A 25,105-nucleotide genomic window follows, 5' to 3' on the forward strand; every position below is an offset into this window, starting at 1 on the left:
TTCTGATACGTCTTGTCCACCAGGTCTACTAGTCAGGGCGTCTCGGATCATCTATTAAGACAAGAGAAAATAATTTAGGGTTGGTTTATGTTTTGTCGGGAATCTCCATGAAGAGCAAACTCAGAAATGGGGTTATCAAACATTAATTTATCATTTAGCTGCTCCGAAGGAGATGAGGCCATCGAGTCAGGTTGCGTTGGCCTTTTTTAGACGGTCTTTTCTGGAGATCTCAGGTCTAAATCACTTGACGAGAGGGATGATGTGTCTGTGCATGAACAACCTGCAGGAGAAACGTCTGAGCACAAACAATGGAATCCAAGCAATCAATCTATTACATTCATGTTATTTGATATAATTATGCGAGACTGTAGAAAGATACCTTCATGAAGATCTTTGCTTGGGAGGCACAAGTCTGGATTGGCCTCCGTTTTGGGGATCATCAAAGAGGGGTATCTGTGCTGCAAAGGGCCTATTTTGGAAAAATGACACTAACTAGAACACAGGGAGATCAGCCACCTAGGGGGCAACAGAATGGGTCTGGCCCAAATCAAGCCCAAGGGTTCAATTAACAAAATACATTAGACAATATATATATATATCACCTTGATTGATGAAATCTCCACAAGAGAAACCAGGCTGCAACTTCATGAACTTGCATTTTTTTTTTATATTGGACCTTGAAATCACACACAATGTCATATTTAAGTTAAATTTGAATGCAAACATTTTATGCTGTAGCTGTACATATAAAACCAAAAATCACACAAAATGCCACTTTAATGACGTAACAGATGTAACAACCCCTGCGGGGATCAAGGAAGTAGTGAAATCAACCAATCAAAACTAGCCAAGGAGCCATTACCATCACTCAGATCTATAGAGAAGAAACGGACCTGGACATTTCCAGCTGTTTGGGCTTGAACACAATGTCTGATCTGTAATTAACAACAAGCACACACCATAGACATGCTAAAAATAAGAACTGACTTGCCTAGTTAAATAAAGGTTAAATCGTTTAAAAGATAATCTAAATGACAGAGGACAAACCATATCACGTCTATTTAGCTCGGTGTTGGAGCTAACACTCTAGCTATTTAACCATGGTTTGTCCAGACAAACATTCTTAGTTAAAGGCGTTTGTTTTGAAGAAGAAATTAGTAGATATTAGTAATGTTGTTGCCTTCACTTCCTGGCTAGTTACATGCTGCACCAAACGAGGCTCCATTAACACCATGCACCTGAGTGATGTTAGTTGGCATTGTGAACTCAACACCATCACCTAACCGTACAGCCTCTCTCTGATCCTTTTTTGGATTTCGATTCATTTTCTCTAATATTATATACTTTGATCATTTTAGCGAAATAATGAAGTTGAGACAAAAGTTCCCGCTAACATTTAGCTAGATAACTAATTCATCTAGCGCTAACCATCTAGCGCTAACGTTAACTAACCACATTAGTTAGCTAGAAACCTTCTAAATCTAAACTTCGGACATGTAGCTATATCTACAAACAAATATATTGACTATTCACTTAGCTGGTGGCCAAATTTGTTTTATCGGCTAACTTATTAAAATGTGAACATATTACTTACTGCTGCCCTATGACTGCTGCCCAATCACAGCTAACCAATCACTGCTGCCCAATCACAGCTGCCCAATCACAGCTGCCCTATGACTGCTGCCCAATCACTGCTGCCCAATCACAGCTGCCCTATGACTGCTGCCCAATCACTGCTGCCCTAGCAGCGGATGAAGTGTCAAGTTAAAACCGAAAGCTCAATCAACATTGCTCAGTGCCACCGCCCAACCTCCGTACTCTCACCTGGGACTTATATTAGCACAGAGGGTGTAAAAACAACTCCTCTTAACACTTCAAATGTAACACAAAGAAAATGAACACTTATTATAATAGTTAACCCTGGCCAATTTCCTGTGTAACAATGTATTTTAGTAAATAACTAGCAACGGGTATTTGAAGAGCTTGAATCTCTGCTCTTTAAAACCCAACAATGCGGTAATCCATAGAGGGGTCGTCGAGCGACACACAACCGACGCGGTACCGGAGCGCCAAGTTGCCCAGTGAAAGGTTAAATAAATAATAAAAGTCTAGGTCCAAGAGGCTTCTAAACAGCTTCTACCCCCAAGCCATTAAGACTCCTGAACATCTAATCAAATGGCTGCTAACCCCCTTAGACTGCTGCTACTCCGTTATTATCTATTCATAGTCACGTTGATAATAACTCTACCTACATGTACATATTACCTCGACTAACCGGTGAATCTGTACCCATAGCCTCGCTATTGTTATTTTACTGCTGCTCTTTAATTACTTGTAACTTTTTTGTAGGTATTTTTCTGAACTGCGTTGTTGGTTAAAGGGCTCGTAAGCATCTCACTGTAAGGTCGATATACCTGTTCTATTGGGTGCATGTGACAAATACGATTTGATTTGTGAAAATTCTATTTCTGTTTTTTAATATACATTGGAGGCAAAATATAGTTTACATGTTGTCAACAACAAAACACTCAACTAGCCCGTATGTTTTGCCCCATAGTTGCGCAGGCGTCGGTTGTGTCGCTAGAGGGGATCACTGCATTGTTGGGTTAAGAGCAGGTTTCCCAAACTCGGTCCTCTGGACTCCAAGGGGGGCACGTTCTGGTTTTTGACCTAAACGAATCATCACGCTTTGATTATTTGAATCAGCTGTGTAGTGTCAGGGCAAAAACCCAAACGTGCACCCCTCCCGAGGACCGAGTTTGGGAAACTGCTCATTCAGAGATTGCAAGAAAGGCATTTCACTGTTCTTGTGCACGTGACATTGAAACATGACACTTGAATCCCTGGTTGATTGGCCTGGCCTGGTGTCTGGCCTGGTGTCTGGCCTGGTGTCTGGCCTGGTGTCTGGCCTGGTGTCTGGCCTGGTGTCTGGCCTGGTGTCTGGCCTGGTGTCTGGCCTGGTGTCTCTCAGGTTGCAAGCCGTGTCTGGCAAAATGAATGCCTCCACAAGTTGCGCGACCTGTTTTCCTCCAATGAGTGACTCCAGTGGGCGTGTCCGCGGGAGAGTGCACATAAAGACGCCTCTCTCTTCCGGTTCCTCTCTTCGTTTCTCCTCCGGTTCAACCGTTCATTCAGTCCTCTGGTAGCTCGCACGGTTGATACACTGGTTTAATCCATTTATCTTCAACCGACACCCGGGGGAGAAGCTGTGCAGCTCTTCAAATAGCCGTGTTAGTTATTTAACCAGCCGGTGTTCTCTCCGTTACCGTGCCTCCACCATGGCGAGCTACCATAAACCGGACGAGAAGACACTGCAGGGCCTGAAAGACATCGCTAACAAGTTACGGATCAACTCGGTCAAGGCAACATGCGCCTCCAACTCCGGGTACGGTTTTTTATTTTTATTAAAGTGATCCGAAATACGGTGTTGAATGTTGAGTAATGTAAGTAGGTTAAACTAGATGACATTGAACCGTGTCTTTTGGACCGGTGTTACACGTGTGGATTATTTCTACGCAGGCGGGTTTATCGTTGGTTTTAGTTCGATAAATAGACCGGTTCCCTTCAGGTGTTATTTTTGGTTTTGAAGAAGTATTCTAGTGGTATTTTAATTTGAACGTGGGGTGTACTACATTACCTGGGTAGCTAAAGTAGATAGCATTGCTAACTAGGAATCTGCGTCAGTGATTCATTACAAACTAAACGGGCATCGTTTGAATGACCGTAAATGTGGATGCACTCGGTTATTTTAATTTTAGTACATTTTGATAAACTATAATCTAGATGACTTATAACTGGCATCATACCCGTGTTGAATATTTATTATTATATAAATATATATATATATGTGTTTAGCAACGTTAAGTCACTTGCTTTCAGTCTTTAGTTTAAAGTTGCAGACACACCGTTCAGATCACCTCCTAGTGACATGTTGAGGTGTGTGTGTGTGTGTGTAGAAATGCCCGTTGACTCGCACAAACTCGCTTCAAACGTTAAATGTGCATCGTCATGGCCCGTCTCTGCTACTCCAGTTTTAACCCGCAGTACAATGGGGACATTGACCTGAATGAAGACGGGGCAGAGGGTTCGCCTCTCATTGCACAACTACTGTGTATTACACGTTATTAAACTATTGTGCAAAACGGGGGGATATTTCAGACAAATCGATTTTATTGTATTTTTTCTGAGGTTTATTGCCACACCATAGAAGCAGTTCTTTCTCAACATGACCTTTGGAAAGTGTCTGGGGTGGAGAAGAAAGGGTCACTGTACTAATGTGCTTTGTCCCAAACTGCACCCTATTCCCTATGTAGTCTAGTGCACAAGTAACCCACAGGCTAACAGTTGGAGGAACCATAAAGAAGGCCTACTTGGCTCCTGAGTTTATAACACAGACTATTTCCTTGTACAACTTCCTCCTTACTGTCATGAAGTCACGTGGTGTGCACAAGGGCTGCTCTTTCTTTAAAAAAAAGAGGCAACATGGCTCATGATCCAGGAGAGACTTGATTTGTCTTTGTTGTATCAAAGAAACTTGATTTAGCCACTTAGCTACTAGCAAGTTAGCAAACCAAATGCTTAGCTGGAGCCCAGAGCTGGATATCATTTATTTAACACATTTTAGAGTTACCTAATAAGCAATGGCATAGTACCCACAAATAATTTATATATATATATATATATATAGTATTAAATCACAAGTTATGCTTAGTTAAAGTTTCAAGAAAACAATGTTTAAATATCCCAGTATATCGCCCAAGACTTATTAATACATTGCCCAGGAAAGGGAACACGTTTGAATCACGGAGACCTACTGGTTATTGATAACTTCCTGGTTTTCAGTCAGTTGCTCACAGAGAAACCTTCCCTGGTTGATCTGGTTTATTTCAGTCTTATTTCAGTCTTATTTCAGTCTATCAGAACAAGCAGGGGTATTTCAGGCCTGGTCATAACTCACTAGACTAACCCATTCTCATACTGTAGGATCATGGTGGCTGAAGACCTGATACTTTACTATAGCTCTTTGGGTTGTTATGTGCTGAAAATCAAAACCGCTTTAGACCTACCCTAAACGCTCTAAATATGATTTATATATATATTTAAATTGAAAGGGGTGATAATAAATGGGAACTTTGTCTAAACTTGTTAATTTCAGCAGGTTTCAGTCACTGGAAGATCTGCTTGGAGGTAAATGGTTGAACAGCATGGTGTGGTAGTTTCAATGATGTCATGATGTTGTAGTTTTACAACGATGACGACGACCTGTTGTAGTTTGAACGATGACGACGACCTGTTGTAGTTTGAACGATGACGACGACCTGTTGTAGTTTGAACGATGACGACGACCTGTTGTAGTTTGAACGATGACGACGACCTGTTGTAGTTTGCGACCTGTTGTAGTTTGAACGATGACGACGACCTGTTGTAGTTTGAACGATGACGCGCTGTTGTAGTTTGAACGATGACGCGCTGTTGTAGTTTGAACGATGACGCGCTGTTGTAGTTTGAACGATGACGACGACCTGTTGTAGTTTGAACGATGACGACGACCTGTTGTAGTTTGAACGATGACGACGACCTGTTGTAGTTTGAACGATGACGACGACCTGTTGTAGTTTGAACGATGACGACGACCTGTTGTAGTTTGAACGATGACGACGACCTGTTGTAGTTTGAACGATGACGCGCTGTTGTAGTTTGATGACGATGCTGCGTTCTGTTTAGTTTGCAGCGATGGCTACTACCTGTTTAGTTTGACACCCGATCCTATCGGCGACCTGTTGTAGTTTGACGATGAGACCTGTTGTAGTTTGAGCCGATCAATTACGACCTGTTGTAGTGATTTGAGACGATGTGACGACCTGTTGTAGTTTGAACGATGACGACGACCTGTTGTAGTTTGAACGATGACGACGACCTGTTGTAGTTTGAACGACGACACGCTGTGGTTCTAGGAGTTTTGTTGCATTAGATGGCTACTACCCTTTTGTTCCAAATGACACCCTATTCCCTATCTAGTGCACTTTTGACCAGAGTCCAATTTTATTTAGCCAGGCTAGTCAATTACGAACCTTCTTATTTACAGTGATCTCCTGGCATCAGACAAGGCCTCCTGCGGGGCTGGAATTTAAATAAAAAACATTTAACACAAATTGGCAACCGCACAACTCGTGTCAACGACAGAGTCATGAATATGGAGTTCTCGATATCTAGAACACGAAATTAATGGATATGGAGCAGAGAGAACCCGATATCTAGAACACGAAATTAATGGATATGGAGCAGAGAGAACCCGATATCTAGAACACGAAATTAATGGATATGGAGCAGAGAGAACCCGATATCTAGAACACGAAATTAATGGATATGGAGCAGAGAGAACCCGATATCTAGAACACGAAATTAATGGATATGGAGCAGAGAACCCGATATCTAGAACACGAAATTAATGGATATGGAGCAGAGAGAACCCGATATCTAGAACATCTAGAAATTAATGGATATGGAGCAGAGAGAACCCGATATCTAGAACACGAAATTAATGGATATGGAGCAGAGAGAACCCGATATCTAGAACACGAAATTAATGGATATGGAGCAGAGAGAACCCGATATCTAGAACACGAAATTAATGGATATGGAGCAGAGAGAACCCGATATCTAGAACACGAAATTAATGGATATGGAGCAGAGAACCCGATATCTAGAACACGAAATTAATGGATATGGAGCAGAGAGAACCCGATATCTAGAACACGAAACTAATGGATATGGAGCAGAGAGAACCCGATATCTAGAACACGAAACTAATGGATATGGAGCAGAGAGAACCCGATATCTAGAACACGAAACTAATGGATATGGAGCAGAGAGAACCCGATATCTAGAACACGAAACTAATGGATATGGAGCAGAGAGAACCCGATATCTAGAACACGAAATTAATGGATATGGAGCAGAGAGAACCCGATATCTAGAACACGAAATTAATGGATATGGAGCAGAGAGAACCCTAATGGATATCTAGAACACGAAATTAATGGATATGGAGCAGAGAGAACCCGATATCTAGAACACGAAATTAATGGATATGGAGCAGAGAGAACCCGATATCTAGAACACGAAATTAATGGATATGGAGCAGAGAGAACCCGATATCTAGAACACGAAATTAATGGATATGGAGCAGAGAGAACCCGATATCTAGAACACGAAATTAATGGATATGGAGCAGAGAGAACCCGATATCTAGAACACGAAATTAATGGATATGAGAGAACAGAAACTAATGGATATGGAGCAGAGAACCCGATATCTAGAACACGAAACTAATGGATATGGAGCAGAGAACCCGATATCTAGAACAAGAAACTAATGGATATGGAGCAGAGAACCCGATATCTAGAACACGAAACTAATGGATATGGAGCAGAGAGAACCCGATATCTAGAACACGAAACTAATGGATATGGAGCAGAGAGAACCCGATATCTAGAACACGAAACTAATGGATATGGAGCAGAGAGAACCCGATATCTAGAACACGAAACTAATGGATATGGAGCAGAGAGAACCCGATATCTAGAACACGAAATTAATGGATATGGAGCAGAGAGAACCCGATATCTAGAACACGAAATAATGGATATGGAGCAGAGAACACGAACAAACTAATGGATATGGAGCAGAGAGAACCCGATATCTAGAACACGAAACTAATGGATATGGAGCAGAGAACCCGATATCTAGAACACGAAACTAATGGATATGGAGCAGAGAACCCGATATCTAGAACAAGAAACTAATGGATATGGAGCAGAGAACCCGATATCTAGAACACGAAATTAATGGATATGGAGCAGAGAGAACCCGATATCTAGAACACGAAACTAATGGATATGGAGCAGAGAGAACCCGATATCTAGAACAATAAACTAATGGATATGGAGCAGAGAACCCGATATCTAGAACAAGAAACTAATGGATATGGAGCAGAGAGAACCCGATATCTAGAACACGAAACTAATGGATATGGAGCAGAGAACCCGATATCTAGAACACGAAACTAATGGATATGGAGCAGAGAACCCGATATCTAGAACACGAAACTAATGGATATGGAGCAGAGATATAGGAAACTAATGGATATGGAGCAGAGAACCCGATATCTAGAACACGAAACTAATGGATATGGAGCAGAGAACCCGATATCTAGAACACGAAACTAATGGATATGGAGCAGAGAACCCGATATCTAGAACACGAAACTAATGGATATGGAGCAGAGAACCCGATATCTAGAACAAGAAACTAATGGATATGGAGCAGAGAACCCGATATCTAGAACACGAAACTAATGGATATGGAGCAGAGAACCCGATATCTAGAACACGAAACTAATGGATATGGAGCAGAGAACCCGATATCTAGAACACGAAACTAATGGATATGGAGCAGAGAGAACCCGATATCTAGAACACGAAACTAATGGATATGGAGCAGAGAGAACCCGATATCTAGAACACGAAACTAATGGATATGGAGCAGAGAGAACCCGATATCTAGAACACGAAACTAATGGATATGGAGCAGAGAGAACCCGATATCTAGAACACGAAACTAATGGATATGGAGCAGAGAGAACCCGATATCTAGAACACGAAACTAATGGATATGGAGCAGAGAACCCGATATCTAGAACACGAAATTAATGGATATGGAGCAGAGAGAACCATGTTCACATTCACCAACGATACACCCAGTGCTGCAGAAGACTGAGGGAGCCTGGCAGAAATGAATAGACAGTAGATGCTTAAGTGAAGTCTCGTGATTCCAATCGCTTTAACAGGCCTCACACACGCGTGTCACAGAGCAGTGTTATTGCAACGCTGGGGAAATCACGTGGCACGGCTATGGTCTAATAGGCTTCTACAACGTACACGTGTCAGTCGTAGGCCCATTCCAAAGCCCATGTTTTTTTTTAAATAGGCAAGTCAGTTAAATTGAAGAATTCTTATTTACAATGACAACTCACCGTTCCCCGGTAGGCTAACTGCCTTGTTCAGGGGCAGAACGACAGATTTTTACCTTGTCAGCTCGGGGATTCGATCTTGCAACCTTTCGGTTACAAGTCCAACGCTCGAACCAACCTGCCGCCCCATGAAGGGTGAATCATTAGGTATTGAGTTTTTATAGTGCTTTTCATGACAACATATTGTTGCCCATTTTGTTGTTTTTAAGCTGAAACCCCTGGGAGGCACTGATCACCTGACCGAAGGGAAAGTGGTTTGGTGTTGGCTACAGTATTCAGTAGGTACCTGTTTCTTATAGTGTCATCTCCTTCGTTTGGTCCAGAGGGTATTTTTGAGTGAGGATGTGTCCCATCTATACAACCAGATGTTGAGGAAAATCTGCAGGAATATCATTCTATAATTTCTAGTTCTATAAATTTGAGCTTAGCAAAGCATTGCTGGTAGTCTCAGCTGACTGTACCTGCAATTTATGTCCTTGATTATGTGGACAGCTTGATGGCTAGAGAATGCAAGACATACAAAAATATATATCTTCAATGCCAACCAGGCTCTTCTTCCAGCCAAGTAGTTCAACATCGCCCACATTGTACAGGAAACCTCCAGTGGATAAAATATTGAAACGCTAAAAGCTTGTAAAGCAGTCAAAGCGAAACAGAGTTGGTGGGGTTGTGGGGTGAGAAACTAAACTAAAAATATAAACGCAACTTGTAAAGTGTTTCACGAAATAAAAGATCCCAGAAATATTCCGTACAAAGATTTTTTTTGCACAAATTTGTTTGCATCCCCTGTTAATGAGCATTTCTCATTTGCCAAGATAATCCATCCACCTGACAGGTGTGGCGTATCAATAAGCTGATTAAACAGCACGATCATTACACAGGTGCACCTTGTGCCGGGAAGCATGAAAAGACACTTAAAATGTGCAGTTTTTGAAATGCGTGATTCCACAGATGTTTTGAGGGAATTGGACTGCAGGAATGTTCACCAGAGCTGTTGCATATAATTAAATGTTATTTTCTCTACCATAAGCCGCCACAGCGTAGTTTTAGAGAATTTGACAGTAAATCCAAAGTCATCACAACTGCAGCTAAAGAATTACTGCATGAACTGTCATCTGCGTGCTCGTCGTCCTCACCAGGGTCTTGACCTGACTGCAGTTCAGCGTCGTAACTGACTTCAGTGAACAAATGCTTACCTTCGACGGCCACTGGCACCCTGGAGAAGTCTGCTCTTCACGGATGAATCCGGTTTCGACTACCGGACAGCCGTCGTGAGCAGTTTGCTGACGTCAACGTTGTGAACCCCGTGATGATGGGGGTATGGGGCAAGCATAAGCTACAAACACAATTTAATTTCATTGATGGCAATTTGAATCGAGAGACCGCGATGACATCCTGAAGTCAATTGTTGTGCCATTCGTCCGTCGCCATTACCTCAAGTTTCAGCATAATGCACAGCCCCATGTCGCAAGGATCAAAACACAATTCCTGGATGCTGAACATGTCCCAGTTCTTCCATGGCCTGCATACTCACCAGACATGTCACCATTTGAGCATGTGTGGGATGCTCTGGATTGAAGTGTACGACCGGAGGTTCCAGTTCCCGCCAATAGAAGAGGAGTGGGACAACAGCCTGATCAACTCAATGCGACAGGTGTCATGTTATTCCCCAGCTCTTTGAAATCCATAGATTAAGGCCTAATGGATTTCCGATTTAATAATTTCCTTATGAATTAACTCTTGTCTTTTTTAATGGTTTGGTTTTTATTTTTGTGTAACTGTCAGGTGAACCTTTTTAATACAGATCCTCAGAATGCAGTGTGGGTAACATGCATGTGAGTGGGTTCCCAATTTAACAGCTGCTTGAAGTCAACTGTTACTGACAACCTGCTCTCAATGCCTCTCCCCCTGTCCCCTCTCTCTCGCTCTGCCGGGCTCGTCTCTCTCTCCCCCTGTCCCCTCTCGCTCGCTCTGCCGGGCTCGTCTCTCTCTCCCCCTGTCCCCTCTCGCTCGCTCTGCCGGGCTCGTCTCTCTCTCCCCCTGTCCCCTCTCTCTCGCTCTGCCGGGCTCGTCTCCCTCTCTCTCTCCCCCTGTCCTCTCTCTCCCCCTGTCCTCTCTCTCGCTCTGCCGGGCTCGTCTCTCTCTCCCCTTGTCCCCTCTCTCTCGCTCTGCCGGGCTCGTCTCTCTCTCCCCCTGTCCCCTCTCGCTCGCTCTGCCGGGCTCGTCTCTCTCTCCCCCTGTCCCCTCTCTCTCGCTCTGCCGGGCTCGTCTCTCTCTCCCCTGTCCCCTCTCTCTCGCTCTGCCGGGCTCGTCTCTCTCTCTCCCCCTGTCCCCTCTCTCTCGCTCTGCTGGGCTCATCTCTCTCTCTCCCCTGTCCCCTCTCTCTCGCTCTGCTGGGCTCATCTCTCTCTCTCCCCCTGTCCCCTCTCTCTCGCTCTGCTGGGCTCATCTCTCTCTCTCCCCTGTCCTCTCTCTCTCTCTCTCCCCCTGTCCTCTCTCTCTCTCTCCCCTGTCCTCTCTCTCTCTCTCTCTCCCCCTCTCTCTCTCCCCCTGTCCTCTCTCTCTCTCTCTCTCCCCCTGTCCTCTCTCTCTCTCTCTCTCCCCCTGTCCTCTCTCTCTCTCTCTCTCCCCTGTCCTCTCTCTCTCTCTCCCCTGTCCTCTCTCTCTCTCTCTCTCCCCCTGTCTCTCTCTCTCTCTCTCTCCCCCTGTCTCTCTCTCTCTCTCTCCCCTCTCTCTCTCTCTCTCTCTCCCCCTGTCCTCTCTCTCTCTCTCTCTCTCTCTCTCTCTCTCTCTCTCTCTCTCTCTCTCTCTCTCTCTCTCTCGCTCTGCCGGGCTCGTCTCTTTCTCCCCCTGTCCCCTCTCGCTCGCTCTGCCGGGCTCGTCTCTCTCTCCCCCTGTCCTCTCTCTCTCTCCCCTGTCTCCTCTCTCTCTCTCTCTCTCTCCCCCCCTGTCCCCTCTCTCTGTCGCTCGTCCCTCTCCTCATCCTCTCTTGATCTCACCCTGTTTCCAGTCACCCCACCACATGTTGCAGCGCCGCAGAGCTGATGTCCGTGCTGTTCTTCCACACGATGCGTTACAAAGCCACCGACCCACGCAACCAGTGCAACGACCGATTCGTGCTTTCCAAGGTGAGGTTCACACTCGAACTAGGACCCGTCTGTACGCTGTTGAATTGGCGCCTTTTCCAAGGCCATGTTGCTGTGTGCGTAATAGCAACGTTAACCAGACTATTGGTGTTGAGAACAGCCGCAATGGTGTTTAGGAGACGGGGAAACAGCCCTGGACTTAGTGTCCTCTCAATGTTCTTAAGACAACTACAACTTAATTAGGTCTATAATGTTAAATGTGCTTTATAAGTCATCTCTATTGGAATAAGACAGATCCTGTTTGTTTGAGTTTAATAAAGAATTTCACATTCTGCTGTTTTTAGTCTTTACTATGAAAGTCATATTTCATTGTTTTATAAATATGGAAAAATGTGTTTTTTTTTTTAAATCGTTTGGTCGATAGATCAGATCAGTCGACCAATATTTTTTTTGCCGGGCGGCCGTACGCTCTACTCACACGCAGTTCACATGTCCTTTCAATTGCACTACATTTCCCAAGCACCCTCTTGAGTCTTGTACTGTTCTCTGATTGGCTGTTTTCCTCCAGGGTCATGCTGCACCAATCCTGTACGCTGCCTGGGCAGAGGCGGGCTTTGTGAAGGAGGCTGACCTGATTAACCTTAGGAAGATAGACTCTGACCTGGAGGGTCACCCCACACCCGTAAGTAACCCCATAACTGTATGTGACCTTTAACCCCATTGAAGAGTTGTTCATTAGGCTCAAAACAGAACTGATAAACTGGACAGGGACTACCTGGACTTGTCACTAAGAAACAATGTTTTGAAGCGTTTTCATGCCCTAATGAACGTGGCCCAGGTTTGACTAACTGACTGTTCTGCAGAAACTGGAGTTTGTTGACGTGGCAACGGGGTCTCTGGGACAGGGGCTTGGGGCCGCCTGCGGCATGGCCTACACCGGGAAACACTTCGACAAGTCCAGGTACAACAGACTCACACATTTCCTCCGGCTCCGTAACGATATCCCCACAATGCACCTCTCACCCATGCAGTGATGTTCCGGGAAGGTCAAAGGTCACTCAGACCAGGTGTTAACAGTTTCAAACTGCCTTGTGTTCAGCAGTATGTACTGGAAGGCCTTGAAGCACTTGTTGGTTGCTTTAACACAGATGAAAGCTTACTCTCTCTTGTCAGGCTTACTCTCTCTGTCTGGCTTACTCTCTCTGTCTGGCTTACTCTCTCTTGTCAGGCTTACTCTCTCTTGTCAGGCTTACTCTCTCTTGTCAGGCTTACTCTCTCTTGTCAGGCTTACTCTCTCTTGTCAGGCTTACTCTCTCTTGTCAGGCTTACTCTCTCTTGTCAGGCTTACTCTCTCTTGTCAGGCTTACTCTCTCTTGTCAGGCTTACTCTCTCTTGTCTGGCTTACTCTCTCTCTGTCTGGCTTACTCTCTCTGTCTGGCTTACTCTCTCTCTGGCTGGCTTACTCTCTGTCTGTCTGGCTTACTCTCTCTGTCTGTCTGGCTTACTCTCTCTGTCTGTCTGGCTTACTCTCTCTGTCTGTCTGGCTTACTCTCTCTGTCTGTCTGGCTTACTCTCTCTCTGTCTGTCTGGCTTACTCTCTCTGTCTGTCTGGCTTACTCTCTCTCTGTCTGTCTGGCTTACTCTCTCTCTGTCTGTCTGGCTTACTCTCTCTCTGTCTGTCTGGCTTACTCTCTCTCTGTGTGTCTGGCTTACTCTCTCTGTGTGTCTGGCTTACTCTCTCTCTGTCTGTCTGGCTTACTCTCTCTCTGTCTGTCTGGCTTACTCTCTCTCTGTCTGTCTGGCTTACTCTCTCTCTGTCTGTCTGGCTGGCTTACTCTCTCTCTGTCTGGCTGGCTTACTCTCTCTCTGTCTGGCTGGCTGGCTTACTCTCTCTCTGTCTGGCTGTCTGGCTTACTCTCTCTCTGGCTGGCTGGCTGGCTTACTCTCTCTCTGGCTGGCTGGCTGGCTTACTCTCTCTCTGGCTGGCTGGCTGGCTTACTCTCTCTCTGGCTGGCTGGCTGGCTTACTCTCTCTCTGGCTGGCTGGCTGGCTTACTCTCTCTCTGGCTGGCTGGCTGGCTTACTCTCTCTCTCGCTGGCTGGCTGGCTTACTCTCTCTCTGGCTGGCTTACTCTCTCTCTGGCTGGCTGGCTTGCTTTCTCTCTCTCTGGCTGGCTGGCTTGCTTTCTCTCTCTCTGGCTGGCTGGCTTGCTTTCTCTCTCTCTGGCTGGCTGGCTTACTCTCTCTCTGGCTGGCTGGCTTTCTCTCTCTCTGGCTTTCTGGCTGGCTGGCTGGCTTTCTCTCTGTCTGGCTGGCTGGCTGGCTTACTCTCTGTCTGGCTGGCTGGCTGGCTTACTCTCTCTTGTCAGGCTTACTCTCTCTTGTCTGGCTTACTCTCTCTGTCTGGCTTACTCTCTCTGTCTGGCTTACTCTCTCTCTGGCTGGCTTACTCTCTGTCTGTCTGGCTTACTCTCTCTGTCTGTCTGGCTTACTCTCTCTGTCTGTCTGGCTTACTCTCTCTGTCTGTCTGGCTTACTCTCTCTGTCTGTCTGGCTTACTCTCTCTCTGTCTGTCTGGCTTACTCTCTCTCTGTCTGTCTGGCTTACTCTCTCTCTGTCTGTCTGGCTTACTCTCTCTCTGTCTGTCTGGCTTACTCTCTCTCTGTCTGTCTGGCTTACTCTCTCTCTGTGTGTCTGGCTTACTCTCTCTGTGTGTCTGGCTTACTCTCTCTCTGTCTGTCTGGCTTACTCTCTCTCTGTCTGTCTGGCTTACTCTCTCTCTGTCTGTCTGGCTTACTCTCTCTCTGTCTGTCTGGCTGGCTTACTCTCTCTCTGTCTGTCTGGCTGGCTTACTCTCTCTCTGTCTGGCTGGCTGGCTTACTCTCTCTCTGTCTGGCTGTCTGGCTTACTCTCTCTCTGGCTGGCTGGCTGGCTTACTCTCTCTCTGGCTGGCTGGCTGGCTTACTCTCTCTCTGGCTGGCTGGCTGGCTTACTCTCTCTCTGGCTGGCTGGCTGGCTTACTCTCTCTCTGGCTGGCTGGCTGGCTTACTCTCTCTCTGGCTGGCTGGCTGGCTTACTCTCTCTCTCGCTGGCTGGCTGGCTTACTCTCTCTCTGGCTGGCTTACTCTCTCTCTGGCTGGCTGGCTTGCTTTCTCTCTCTCTGGCTGGCTGGCTTGCTTTCTCTCTCTCTGGCTGGCTGGCTTGCTTTCTCTCTCTCTGGCTGGCTGGCTTACTCTCTCTCTGGCTGGCTGGCTTTCTCTCTCTCTGGCTTTCTGGCTGGCTGGCTGGCTTTCTCTCTGTCTGGCTGGCTGGCTGGCTTACTCTCTGTCTGGCTGGCTGGCTGGCTTACTCTCTGTCTGGCTGGCTGGCTGGCTTACTCTCTCTCTGGCTGGCTGGCTTACTCTCTCGCTGGCTGGCTGGCTTACTCTCTCTCTGGCTGGCTGGCTGGCTTACTCTCTCTCTGGCTGGCTGGCTTACTCTCTCTCTGGCTGGCTGGCTGGCTGGCTTACTCTCTCTCTGGCTGGCTGGCTGGCTTACTCTCTCTGGCTGGCTGGCTGGCTTACTCTCTCTCTGGCTGGCTGGCTGGCTGGCTTTCTCTGGCTGGCTGGCTGGCTGGCTGGCTGGCTTACTCTCTCGCTGGCTGGCTTACTCTCTCTCTGGCTGGCTGGCTTACTCTCTCTCTGGCTGGCTGGCTTACTCTCTCTCTGTCTGTCTGGCTCTCTCTCTGGCTGGCTGGCTGGCTGGCTGGCTTTCTCTCTGTCTGTCTGGCTGGCTGGCTTACTCTCTGTCTGTCTGGCTGGCTGGCTGGCTGGCTGGCTTACTCTCTGGCTGGCTGGCTGGCTTACTCTCTGGCTGGCTGGCTTACTCTCTCTCTGGCTGGCTGGCTGGCTTTCTCTCTGGCTGGCTGGCTGGCTTACTCTCTCTCTGGCTGGCTGGCTTACTCTCTCTCTGGCTGGCTGGCTGGCTTACTCTCTCTCTGGCTGGCTGGCTGGCTTACTCTCTCTCTGGCTGGCTGGCTGGCTTACTCTCTCGCTGGCTGGCTGGCTGGCTGGCTTACTCTCTGTGCGGTCTCTCGCTCTGCCTGTGACATCATGTGTTCTATGAGAAGGAAATGTGTGATAGAGCAGTCTGTGAATTGAGCTCCCAAAGTTACTTTGTAGTGTTTTCTTTTTTTTTTGTGTGTCCCTAGTTACCGTGTGTACTGTATGCTGGGTGATGGGGAGTGTTCAGAGGGGGCTGTCTGGGAAGCCATGGCGTTTGGTTCCCACTACAACCTGGATAACCTGGTGGCTGTTATCGACGCTAACCGCCTGGGACAGAGTGAAGCTGCTCCTCTCAAACACGACATGGACGTCTACCGCAGACGCTGCGAAGCGTTCGGGTCGGTACCTCTTCTCCTTCGCTCCTCTCTTGCACCTCCTGCTCTCTTCTTGTTCGGGTCGGTACCCCTCCACCGGTCTTCTTCCTCACATCTCTCATCTGGTTCCTCGTCCCACATCTCCCCCTACCATCTCTTTTGGACCAGGGTCGGCCTGTTGCGTGTGTAACCCGGTCTTTCTCCTCATCCAGGTGGAACACCTATGTGGTGGATGGTCATGACGTTGAGGAGCTGTGTAAAGCTCTGTGGCAGGCCCGGCAGGTGAAGGGGAAACCCACTATGATTGTCGCCAAAACTTTCAAGGGTCGAGGACTCAAAGGTAGATGGAGATGGGAGGGGCATATTAAACCAGGAAGTAAACGGGCCAAAACCCAGAAAGGGACTAACCTGAACTTATCCAATAAGAAATGCTAGTTTTCATTTTGAAGAATGCTTTTGCAACGTTGTGCTAATGAATACACCCAATACTGCAATTCAACAGGTTGTATTTAGACTGATGGTTGCAACAGAATATAATGGTCTCTAGATAGTGTAGATAATATAACAGAATATAATGGTCTCTAGATAGTTTACTAGATAATATAACAGAATATAATGGTCTCTAGATAGTGTGATGAGTGTACTAGATAATATAACAGTCTAATGGTCTCTAGATAGTGTAGATGGGTTACTAGATAATATAACAGAATATAATGGTCTCTAGATAGTGTAGATAATATAACAGAATATAATGGTCTCTAGATAGTGTAGATAATATAACAGAATATAATGGTCTCTAGATAGTTTACTAGATAATATAACAGTCTAATGGTCTCTAGATAGTGTAGATAATATAACAGAATATAATGGTCTCTAGATAGTGTAGATAATATAACAGAATATAATGGTCTCTAGATAGTTTACTAGATAATATAACAGTATAATGGTCTCTAGATAATATAACAGAATATAATGGTCTCTAGATAGTGTAGATAATATAACAGAATATAATGGTCTCTAGATAGTGTAGATAATATAACAGAATATAATGGTCTCTAGATAGTGTAGATAATATAACAGAATATAATGGTCTCTAGATAGTGTAGATAATATAACAGAATATAATGGTCTCTAGATAGTGTAGATAATATAACAGTATAATGGTCTCTAGATAATATAACAGAATATAATGGTCTCTAGATAGTTTACTAGATAATATAACAGTATAATGGTCTCTAGATAATATAACAGTCTAATGGTCTCTAGATAGTGTGATGAGTGTACTAGATAATATAACAGTATAATGGTCTCTAGATAATATAACAGAATATAATGGTCTCTAGATAGTCAGGTTACTAGATAATATAACAGTATAATGGTCTCTAGATAATATAACAGTCTAATGGTCTCTAGATAGTGTGATGAGTGTACTAGATAATATAACAGTCTAATGGTCTCTAGATAGTGTAGATGGGTTACTAGATAATATAGACATTTCCCTGATGCGATAAATGACCTGTTGACCCATCTCCCTCCTCCAGGCATAGAGAACACGGATAACTGGCATGGGAAGCCCATGCCCAAGGACCGGGCCGAGGAGGCCATTAAAGACTTAGAGTCTCAGATTCAGAACCCCAACAAGACCATCTGCCCCGAGCTACCCAAAGAAGACACCGCTCCCGCTGACCTCTCACCTCTCACCCTGCCTAGCCCTCCCAATTACAAGATCGGAGACAAGGTACACACACACACCGCTGACCTCTCACCTCTCACCCTGCCTAGCCCTTCTTACTAGAAGATTGGTGACAAGTTACACACACCGCTGACCTTTCACCTTTCACCCTGCCTAGCCCTTACTAGAAGATTGGTGACAAGTTACACACACCGCTGACCTCTCACCTTTCACCCTGCCTAGCCCTTCTTACTAGAAGATTGGTGACAAGTTACACACACCGCTGACCTTTCACCCTGCCTACAATATCAGGGACACGTCCCCCTCTGACCCCTCTGACATGTTTAGCTGTAGGCTCCTGGGTAACACTTCCTGTCTACCTTTTCTCTCCTCCCCAGGTGGCTACTCGTAAGGCGTATGGCGTGGCCTTGGCTAAACTGGGTCAGTCCAGTCCGCGGGTGGTGGCTCTGGACGCTGACATGAAGAACTCCACCTTCTCTGAGATGTTCCACAAGGCCTACCCCGAGCGCTTCATAGAGTGCTTCATCGCTGAGCAGAACATGGTGAGGGGAGAGGGTATATGATAATGTAGTCTACCCCGAGCGCTTCATAGAGTGCTTCATCGCTGAGCAGAACATGGTGAGGGGAGAGGGTATATGATAATGTAGTCTACCCCGAGCGCTTCATAGAGTGCTTCATCGCTGAGCAGAACATGGTGAGGGGAGAGGGTATATGATAATGTAGTCTACCCCGAGCGCTTCATAGAGTGCTTCATCGCTGAGCAGAACATGGTGAGGGGAGAGGGTGTATGATAATGTAGTCTACCCTGAACAGAACATGGTCAGGGGAGAGGGTGTATGGTAATGTAGTCTACCCTGAACAGAACATGGTGAGGGTATATGATAATGTAGTCTACCCTGAGCAGAACATGGTGAGGGGAGAGGGTGTATGATAATGTAGTCTACCCTGAACAGAACATGGTGAGGGTGTATGATAATGTAGTCTACCCTGAGCAGAACATGGTGAGGGGAGAGGGTGTATGATAATGTAGTCTACCCTGAGCAGAACATGGTGAGGGGAGAGGGTGTATGATAATGTAGTCTACCCTGAACAGAACATGGTGAGGGGAGAGGGTATATGATAATGTAGTCTACCCTGAGCAGAACATGGTGAGGGGGGGGGAATAGAGACGAGGACTAAACTGGACTTGCATTGTGGCGCAGCGGTCTAAGGCACTGCATCTCTGCTAGAGGCGTCACCACAGACCCTGGTTCGGTTCCAGGCTGTATAACAACCGACCGTGAACCGGAGTCCCATAGGACGGCTCACAATTGGCCCAGCGTCGTCCGGGGTAGGCCGTCATTGTAAATAAGAATCTGTTCTTAACTGACTTGCCTGGTTAAATGAAATCAAATATAGATTTGGTGGGGGGGGCTTCCTTTAACCCCTGGGGGGGGGGGGGGGGGTGACCAGCCTTTTGTGGTTACAGATGCCAAGTGTTACGGAGCGATAGTCAGATTGTTTCGTTGGTCTATGGTGGTCTGCTTGAAACATGTCGGTATTGTTGTGTTGAGACCCCTGCCAGCTGGTCAGCGTGGTACTCACCCTGGTCGTCTGTCCTGGTCGCCCTGGTCGTGTCTGTCTGTCCTGGTCGCCCTGGTCGTGTCTGTCTGTCCTGGTCGCCCTGGTCGTGTCTGTCTGTCCAGGTCGCCCTGGTCGTGTCTGTCTGTCCAGGTCGCCCTGGTCGTGTCTGTCTGTCCAGGTCGCCCTGGTCCTGTCTGTCCAGGTCGCCCTGGTCGTGTCTGTCTGTCCAGGTCGCCCTGGTCGTGTCTGTCTGTCCAGGTCGCCCTGGTCGTGTCTGTCTGTCCAGGTCGCCCTGGTCGTGTCTGTCTGTCCAGGTCGCCCTGGTCGTGTCTGTCTGTCCAGGTCGCCCTGGTCGTGTCTGTCTGTCCAGGTCGCCCTGGTCGTGTCTGTCTGTCCCAGGTCGCCCTGGTCGTGTCTGTCTGTCCAGGTCCAGGTCGCTGTCCAGGTCGCCCCTGGTCTGTCTGTCCAGGTCGCCCTGGTCGTGTCTGTCTGTCCAGGTCGCCCTGGTCGTGTCTGTCTGTCCAGGTCGCCCTGGTCGTGTCTGTCTGTCCAGGTCGCCCTGGTCGTGTCTGTTTAACATTTATCCTTCCACTTTAATTGTCAGATATATCGACATTTTCTGGAATTACAATGCAAAAAATTATAAATTATCCACCTTTATTTTTTGTGTAGGTGAGCGTGGCGATCGGCTGTGCCACACGGGACCGCACGGTGGCGTTCGCCAGCACCTTCGCGGCCTTCCTGTCCCGGGCTTACGACCATATCAGAATGGCCGCCGTCTCAGAGTCTAACATCAACCTGGCGGGGTCACACTGTGGAGTCTCTATCGGTCAGTACTGTCTCATCTCACCCATTTTCCCACCACAGGGCGTGTGGGTCTCTCTCCACTAAAGTGGGGGCGCGGGGGTCTCTCTCCACTAAAGTGGGGGCGCGGGGGTCTCTCTCCACTAAAGTGGGGGCGCGGGGGTCTCTCTCCACTAAAGTGGGGGCGCGGGGGTCTCTCTCCACTAAAGTGGGGGCGCGGGGGTCTCTCTCCACTAAAGTGGGGGCGCGGGGGTCTCCACTAAAGTGGGGGCGCGGGGGTCTCCACTAAAGTGCTTCTACACCTGCATTGCTTGCTGTTTGGGGTTTTAGGCTGGGTTTCTGTACAGCACTTTGAGATATCAGCTGATGTACGAAGGGCTATATAAATACATTTGATTTGATTTAAAGTGGGGGCGCGGGGGTCTCTCTCCACTAAAGTGGGGGCGCGGGGTCTCCACTAAAAATCAATTGTCAAGCCGGACTTTTTATTGAGTTTTTTAGTTGCCCATATATTCTGTTATAAACTTATATTTATTCTCCCCAATTTCGTGGTATCCAATTGGTAGTTAGTCTTGTCTCATCGCTGCAACTCCAGTACGCACTCAGGAGAGGCGAAGGTTGAGAGCCATGCGTCCTCCGAAACACGACCCTGCCAATCCGCACTGCTTCTTGACACAATGCCCACTTAACCCGGAAGCCAGCCGCACCAATGTGTCGGAGGAGGAAACACCATAACACCTGGTCAGCGTGCACTGCGCCCGGCCCGCCACTAGGAGTCGCTAGAGCACGATGAGACAATGATATCCCTACCGGCCAAACCCTCCCGAGCCCCTGGGCCAATTGCGCCCCGGTCGCTGCCGGCTGCGACAGAGCCTGGCCTCGAACCGATGCAGTGCCTAAGACCACTACACCACCCGGGAGGCCACTATAATATACTTGAATGTCTTCGGGGGGGGGTTACTGAACATAAATACTAAAACCTTTAGGCGCCATTCTAGAGGTTTATTCTGCCTGTAAGATTTAATATTAATTAATGGAACGAATTTAATTGTCACTAATCAGTCTGAGTATTGTTTTGTGGTCTCCTTAAAGGCTGTAGAGGGACGACTGATTTCCGATTCCCATGATTTCATTTTTGAGTCTTCTGAATATAGAGGTTATTGATTTTTCAATGTTGGTATATCATATCATCTGCATGTGAGTTTATATTCATGTTTACTGATTCCTGTCCTCAGGTGAGGATGGCCCCTCCCAGATGGCGTTGGAAGACATTGCCATGTTTCGCGCTATCCCAACATGCACTCTGTTCTACCCAAGTGACGGCGTCTCCACTGAGAGGTCTGTGGAGCTGGCTGCTAACACCAAGGTCAGAACCTAGTTTTCCCAAAGGGGGGCGAGCGGTATGAATGAACCCGTGGGGGGGGGGGAGCGGTGTGAACTAAGCCTTGTGTGTGTGTTCCAGGGAATCTGTTTCCTCCGCATCACCAGACCAGAACTAAAGGTGATCTACGACCCCAACGAGAAGTTTGAGGTGGGCGTGGCCAAGGTGCTGCGTCAGTCCGACAGCGACCGGGTGACTGTGATTGGAGCTGGAGTGACTCTGCATGAAGCTCTGACTGCTGCTGACCAGCTGGCCAGCGAGGGTAAGTGCGCCCCCTGGTGGCCTGGATTCAACAAACTGACCTTTTACTCCTTAACCTCTTAAGTCGACCCTCTACTTTTTTGAACATTCTGTTAAAAATCGCGCAACATTTCAGCGCCCTGCTACTCATGCCAGGAATATAGTATATGCATTTGCTTAGTCTGTGTGGATAGAAAACACTCAGACGTTTATAAAACTGGTTAAATCACTGCTGTGGCTTTACCAGAACGGCATTTACATCGAAAAGCACAGGAAAAACTGATCACTGAAAATGGGGAAAATATATCCATGCGCTACTTGAACCCATTGATAAAGGTGAACCACAATTAATTGACTGAGGTTGCAGTACCTACAGCTTCCACATGGTGTCTAGAGTCTTGTCATTTCCCTTCGAGTTTTTTCTTGGTCAAACACATGCAGGACACCGTATCTAATCCGGTCTAGGACCGGATATTTTCGTTGAGTTTCTAGCCGGACATTTTTCCAGACGGACAGCTAATGATCTTTACATCGCCTCCTGATGAATTTTATCGCTTATTAACGTTTACTAATACCTAAAGTTGCATTACAAACGTATTTCGAAGTGTTTTGTGAAAGTTTATCGTCGACTTTTTGAATTTTAAAAAATGACGTTACGTTTTGAAACAATGTTTTTTTCGTTTATCACACAGTCTACATATAACGATATCTAGGCTTTATATGGACCGATTTAATCGAAATAAAGACCCAAATAGTGTTTATGGGACATCTAGGAGTGCCAACAAAGAAGATGGTGAAAGGTAATGAATGTTTTCTATTTTATTGTGCGGTTTGTGTAACGGTGAAATGCTAATTATTTTGTTTACGTTCCCTTATGGTTCTTTTGGGGTGTTACATGCTATCAGATAATAACTTCTCATGCTTTCGCCAAAAAGCATTTTAAAAATCTGACTCGTTGCCTGGATTCACAACGAGTGTAGCTTTAATTCGATACCCTGCATGTGTATTTTAATGAACTTTTGAGTTTTAACTAATACTATTAGCATTTAGCGTAGCGCATTTGCATTTCCAGAGCTCTAGTTGGGACGCAAGCGTCCCGAGTAGAAGCAACAGGTTAAATGTCCAACAGCCAGAGCTGAGATGTTACATAATGATTCCAGTCAGTCATTGTCTCAATGCAGTTTCTTTATTTTTTTAATACAATCTAAATTCAGACTTTATTTTCTTCCACTAACTGGTTTCTGCTCTTTCTGAAGCCCAGTAGTTCACCACATCACTGTAGTGATACAACACATGCTACTTGATGAGGAAGAATTACGGCTCATTAGTGTGTGTGTGTGTGTGTGTGTGTGTAGGAGTGAACATCCGTGTGATTGACCCGTTCACCATCAAGCCCCTGGATGCCGCCACCATCGTGTCGAGCGCCCGCGCCACCGGAGGGAGAATCATCACCGTGGAGGACCACTACAGAGAGGGTACGTCTGTTTGTCCTTCACCGTGGCCCCTCGGAGGGGCTCTGTTCTAACTCCCCTCTGTCACCAGGTGGTCTTGGGGAGGCCCCTCGGAGGGGCTCTGTTCTAACCCCCCTCTACCTCTGTCACCAGGTGGTCTTGGGGAGGCGGTGCTGTCTGCGGTGGGGGAGGAGCCTGGTATCATGGTGACACGCCTGGCGGTGAACCGTATACCCCGGAGTGGAAAACCTCAGGAGCTCCTGGACCTGTACGGCATCAGCGCCAAACATATCGCCAACGCCGTGCGCCAGACCTTCGCTAACTGAGGCGGCCGATGGGCCCTGGTTTAAAGTAGTGCACTAATATAGGGGGACATTTGGGATAAACAACTCTTCTCTGCTCTCATACCACCTGTCACCCCCCCCTCTCTGACCTGTCCCCCCCCTCTCTGACCTGTCACCCCTCCCTCCCTCTGTAGTCTGAGGTGTGAAATGACGTACCTCTTTTCTGAACCTTTCTCCACCTTTCAATTCTATTGAAGATGAATTGTGTATGTCAGATTTCCTTTGTACCCATTTCTCTGCATCGCTCTTCATTCCAGTTGGTTCCGGGGTCTTTATTTCCTGTTCCATTTCTCTGCATCGCTCTTCATTCCAGTTGGTTCCGGGGTCTTTATTTCCTGTTCCATTTCTCTGCATCGCTCTTCATTCCAGTTGGTTCCGGGGTCTTTATTTCCTGTTCCATTTCTCTGCATCGCTCTTCATTCCAGTTGGTTCCGTGGTCTTTATTTCCTGTTCCATTTCTCTGCATCGCTCTTCATTCCAGTTGGTTCCGGGGTCTTTATTTCCTGTTCTAACTGTTCCAAACCACCTGCTCATTCAGTCCTGACACGGTTACAGGCACACCGCCATCTTGGTTTCTCATTGAGCCGGCATGGTGTCTAACCACTGCTTGTTGCTTGTCGTGGCCTTGTTTTCTACTGATGCAGGGAATTCACATTGTGTTTTCTACTGATGCAGGGAATTCACATTGTGTTTTCTACTGATGCAGGGAATTCACATTGTGTTTTCTACTGATGCAGGGAATTCACATTGTGTTTTCTACTGATGCAGGGAATTCACATTTGACAGACCAGAGTTGTAATGACTTACAAAAGAGCTGAATTTAAACTGCTATATAATATACTGTTCTCCTGCCCTGTTGGTATCTGACCTTGATCTCTTCATGTCTGTTACTCTGATGCTCCCAGGCCCTGTCAACTCCTGGTTGGTTTGTATTGCTGAAATAAAAACCTGACCCAATGCTTCTTGTCTTTGTAAAAAAAAAAACGTTTTTATTGGCGGCTTCCTTGGCCTGAGGTGTAGGGATGTTGAATATGTGTGGACACCCCTTCTATTTCAGCCATATCTGTTGCTGACACGTGTAGAAAATCCAGCACACCGCCATGCAGTCTCCATAGACAAACATTGGCAGTAGCCTAGTGGTTAGAGCGTTGGGCCGG

The 25,105-nt window shown here is 46.7% G+C and overlaps 1 protein-coding gene across 2 annotated transcripts; it reads left to right on the top strand.

The window, feature by feature from the left end:
• Positions 1–3,091: 3,091 nt before the first annotated feature.
• On the top strand, positions 3,092–24,905 carry LOC115126537 (transketolase-like). 2 transcript variants are annotated; one of them, XM_065005115.1, is made up of 13 exons: positions 3,092–3,385; positions 12,042–12,159; positions 12,686–12,799; positions 12,981–13,078; positions 16,305–16,496; positions 16,685–16,812; positions 18,014–18,210; positions 18,543–18,707; positions 20,401–20,557; positions 21,768–21,898; positions 21,995–22,175; positions 23,509–23,628; positions 23,696–24,021. In XM_065005115.1, the coding sequence occupies exons 1-13, from the start codon at positions 3,279–3,281 to the stop codon at positions 23,812–23,814; spliced, it is 1,827 nt and encodes a 608-aa protein (XP_064861187.1). In that variant the 5' UTR covers positions 3,092–3,278; the 3' UTR covers positions 23,815–24,021. The 2 variants fall into 2 exon arrangements, with proteins under 2 accessions (XP_064861187.1, XP_064861186.1); XM_065005114.1 differs by having other exon boundaries at positions 3,093–3,385; positions 23,758–24,905.
• The last annotated feature ends 200 nt before the right edge of the window (positions 24,906–25,105 follow it).

The sequence above is a fragment of the Oncorhynchus nerka genome, linkage group LG20, assembly GCF_034236695.1.
Source record: "Oncorhynchus nerka isolate Pitt River linkage group LG20, Oner_Uvic_2.0, whole genome shotgun sequence".
NCBI classification, from domain to species: domain Eukaryota; kingdom Metazoa; phylum Chordata; class Actinopteri; order Salmoniformes; family Salmonidae; genus Oncorhynchus; species Oncorhynchus nerka.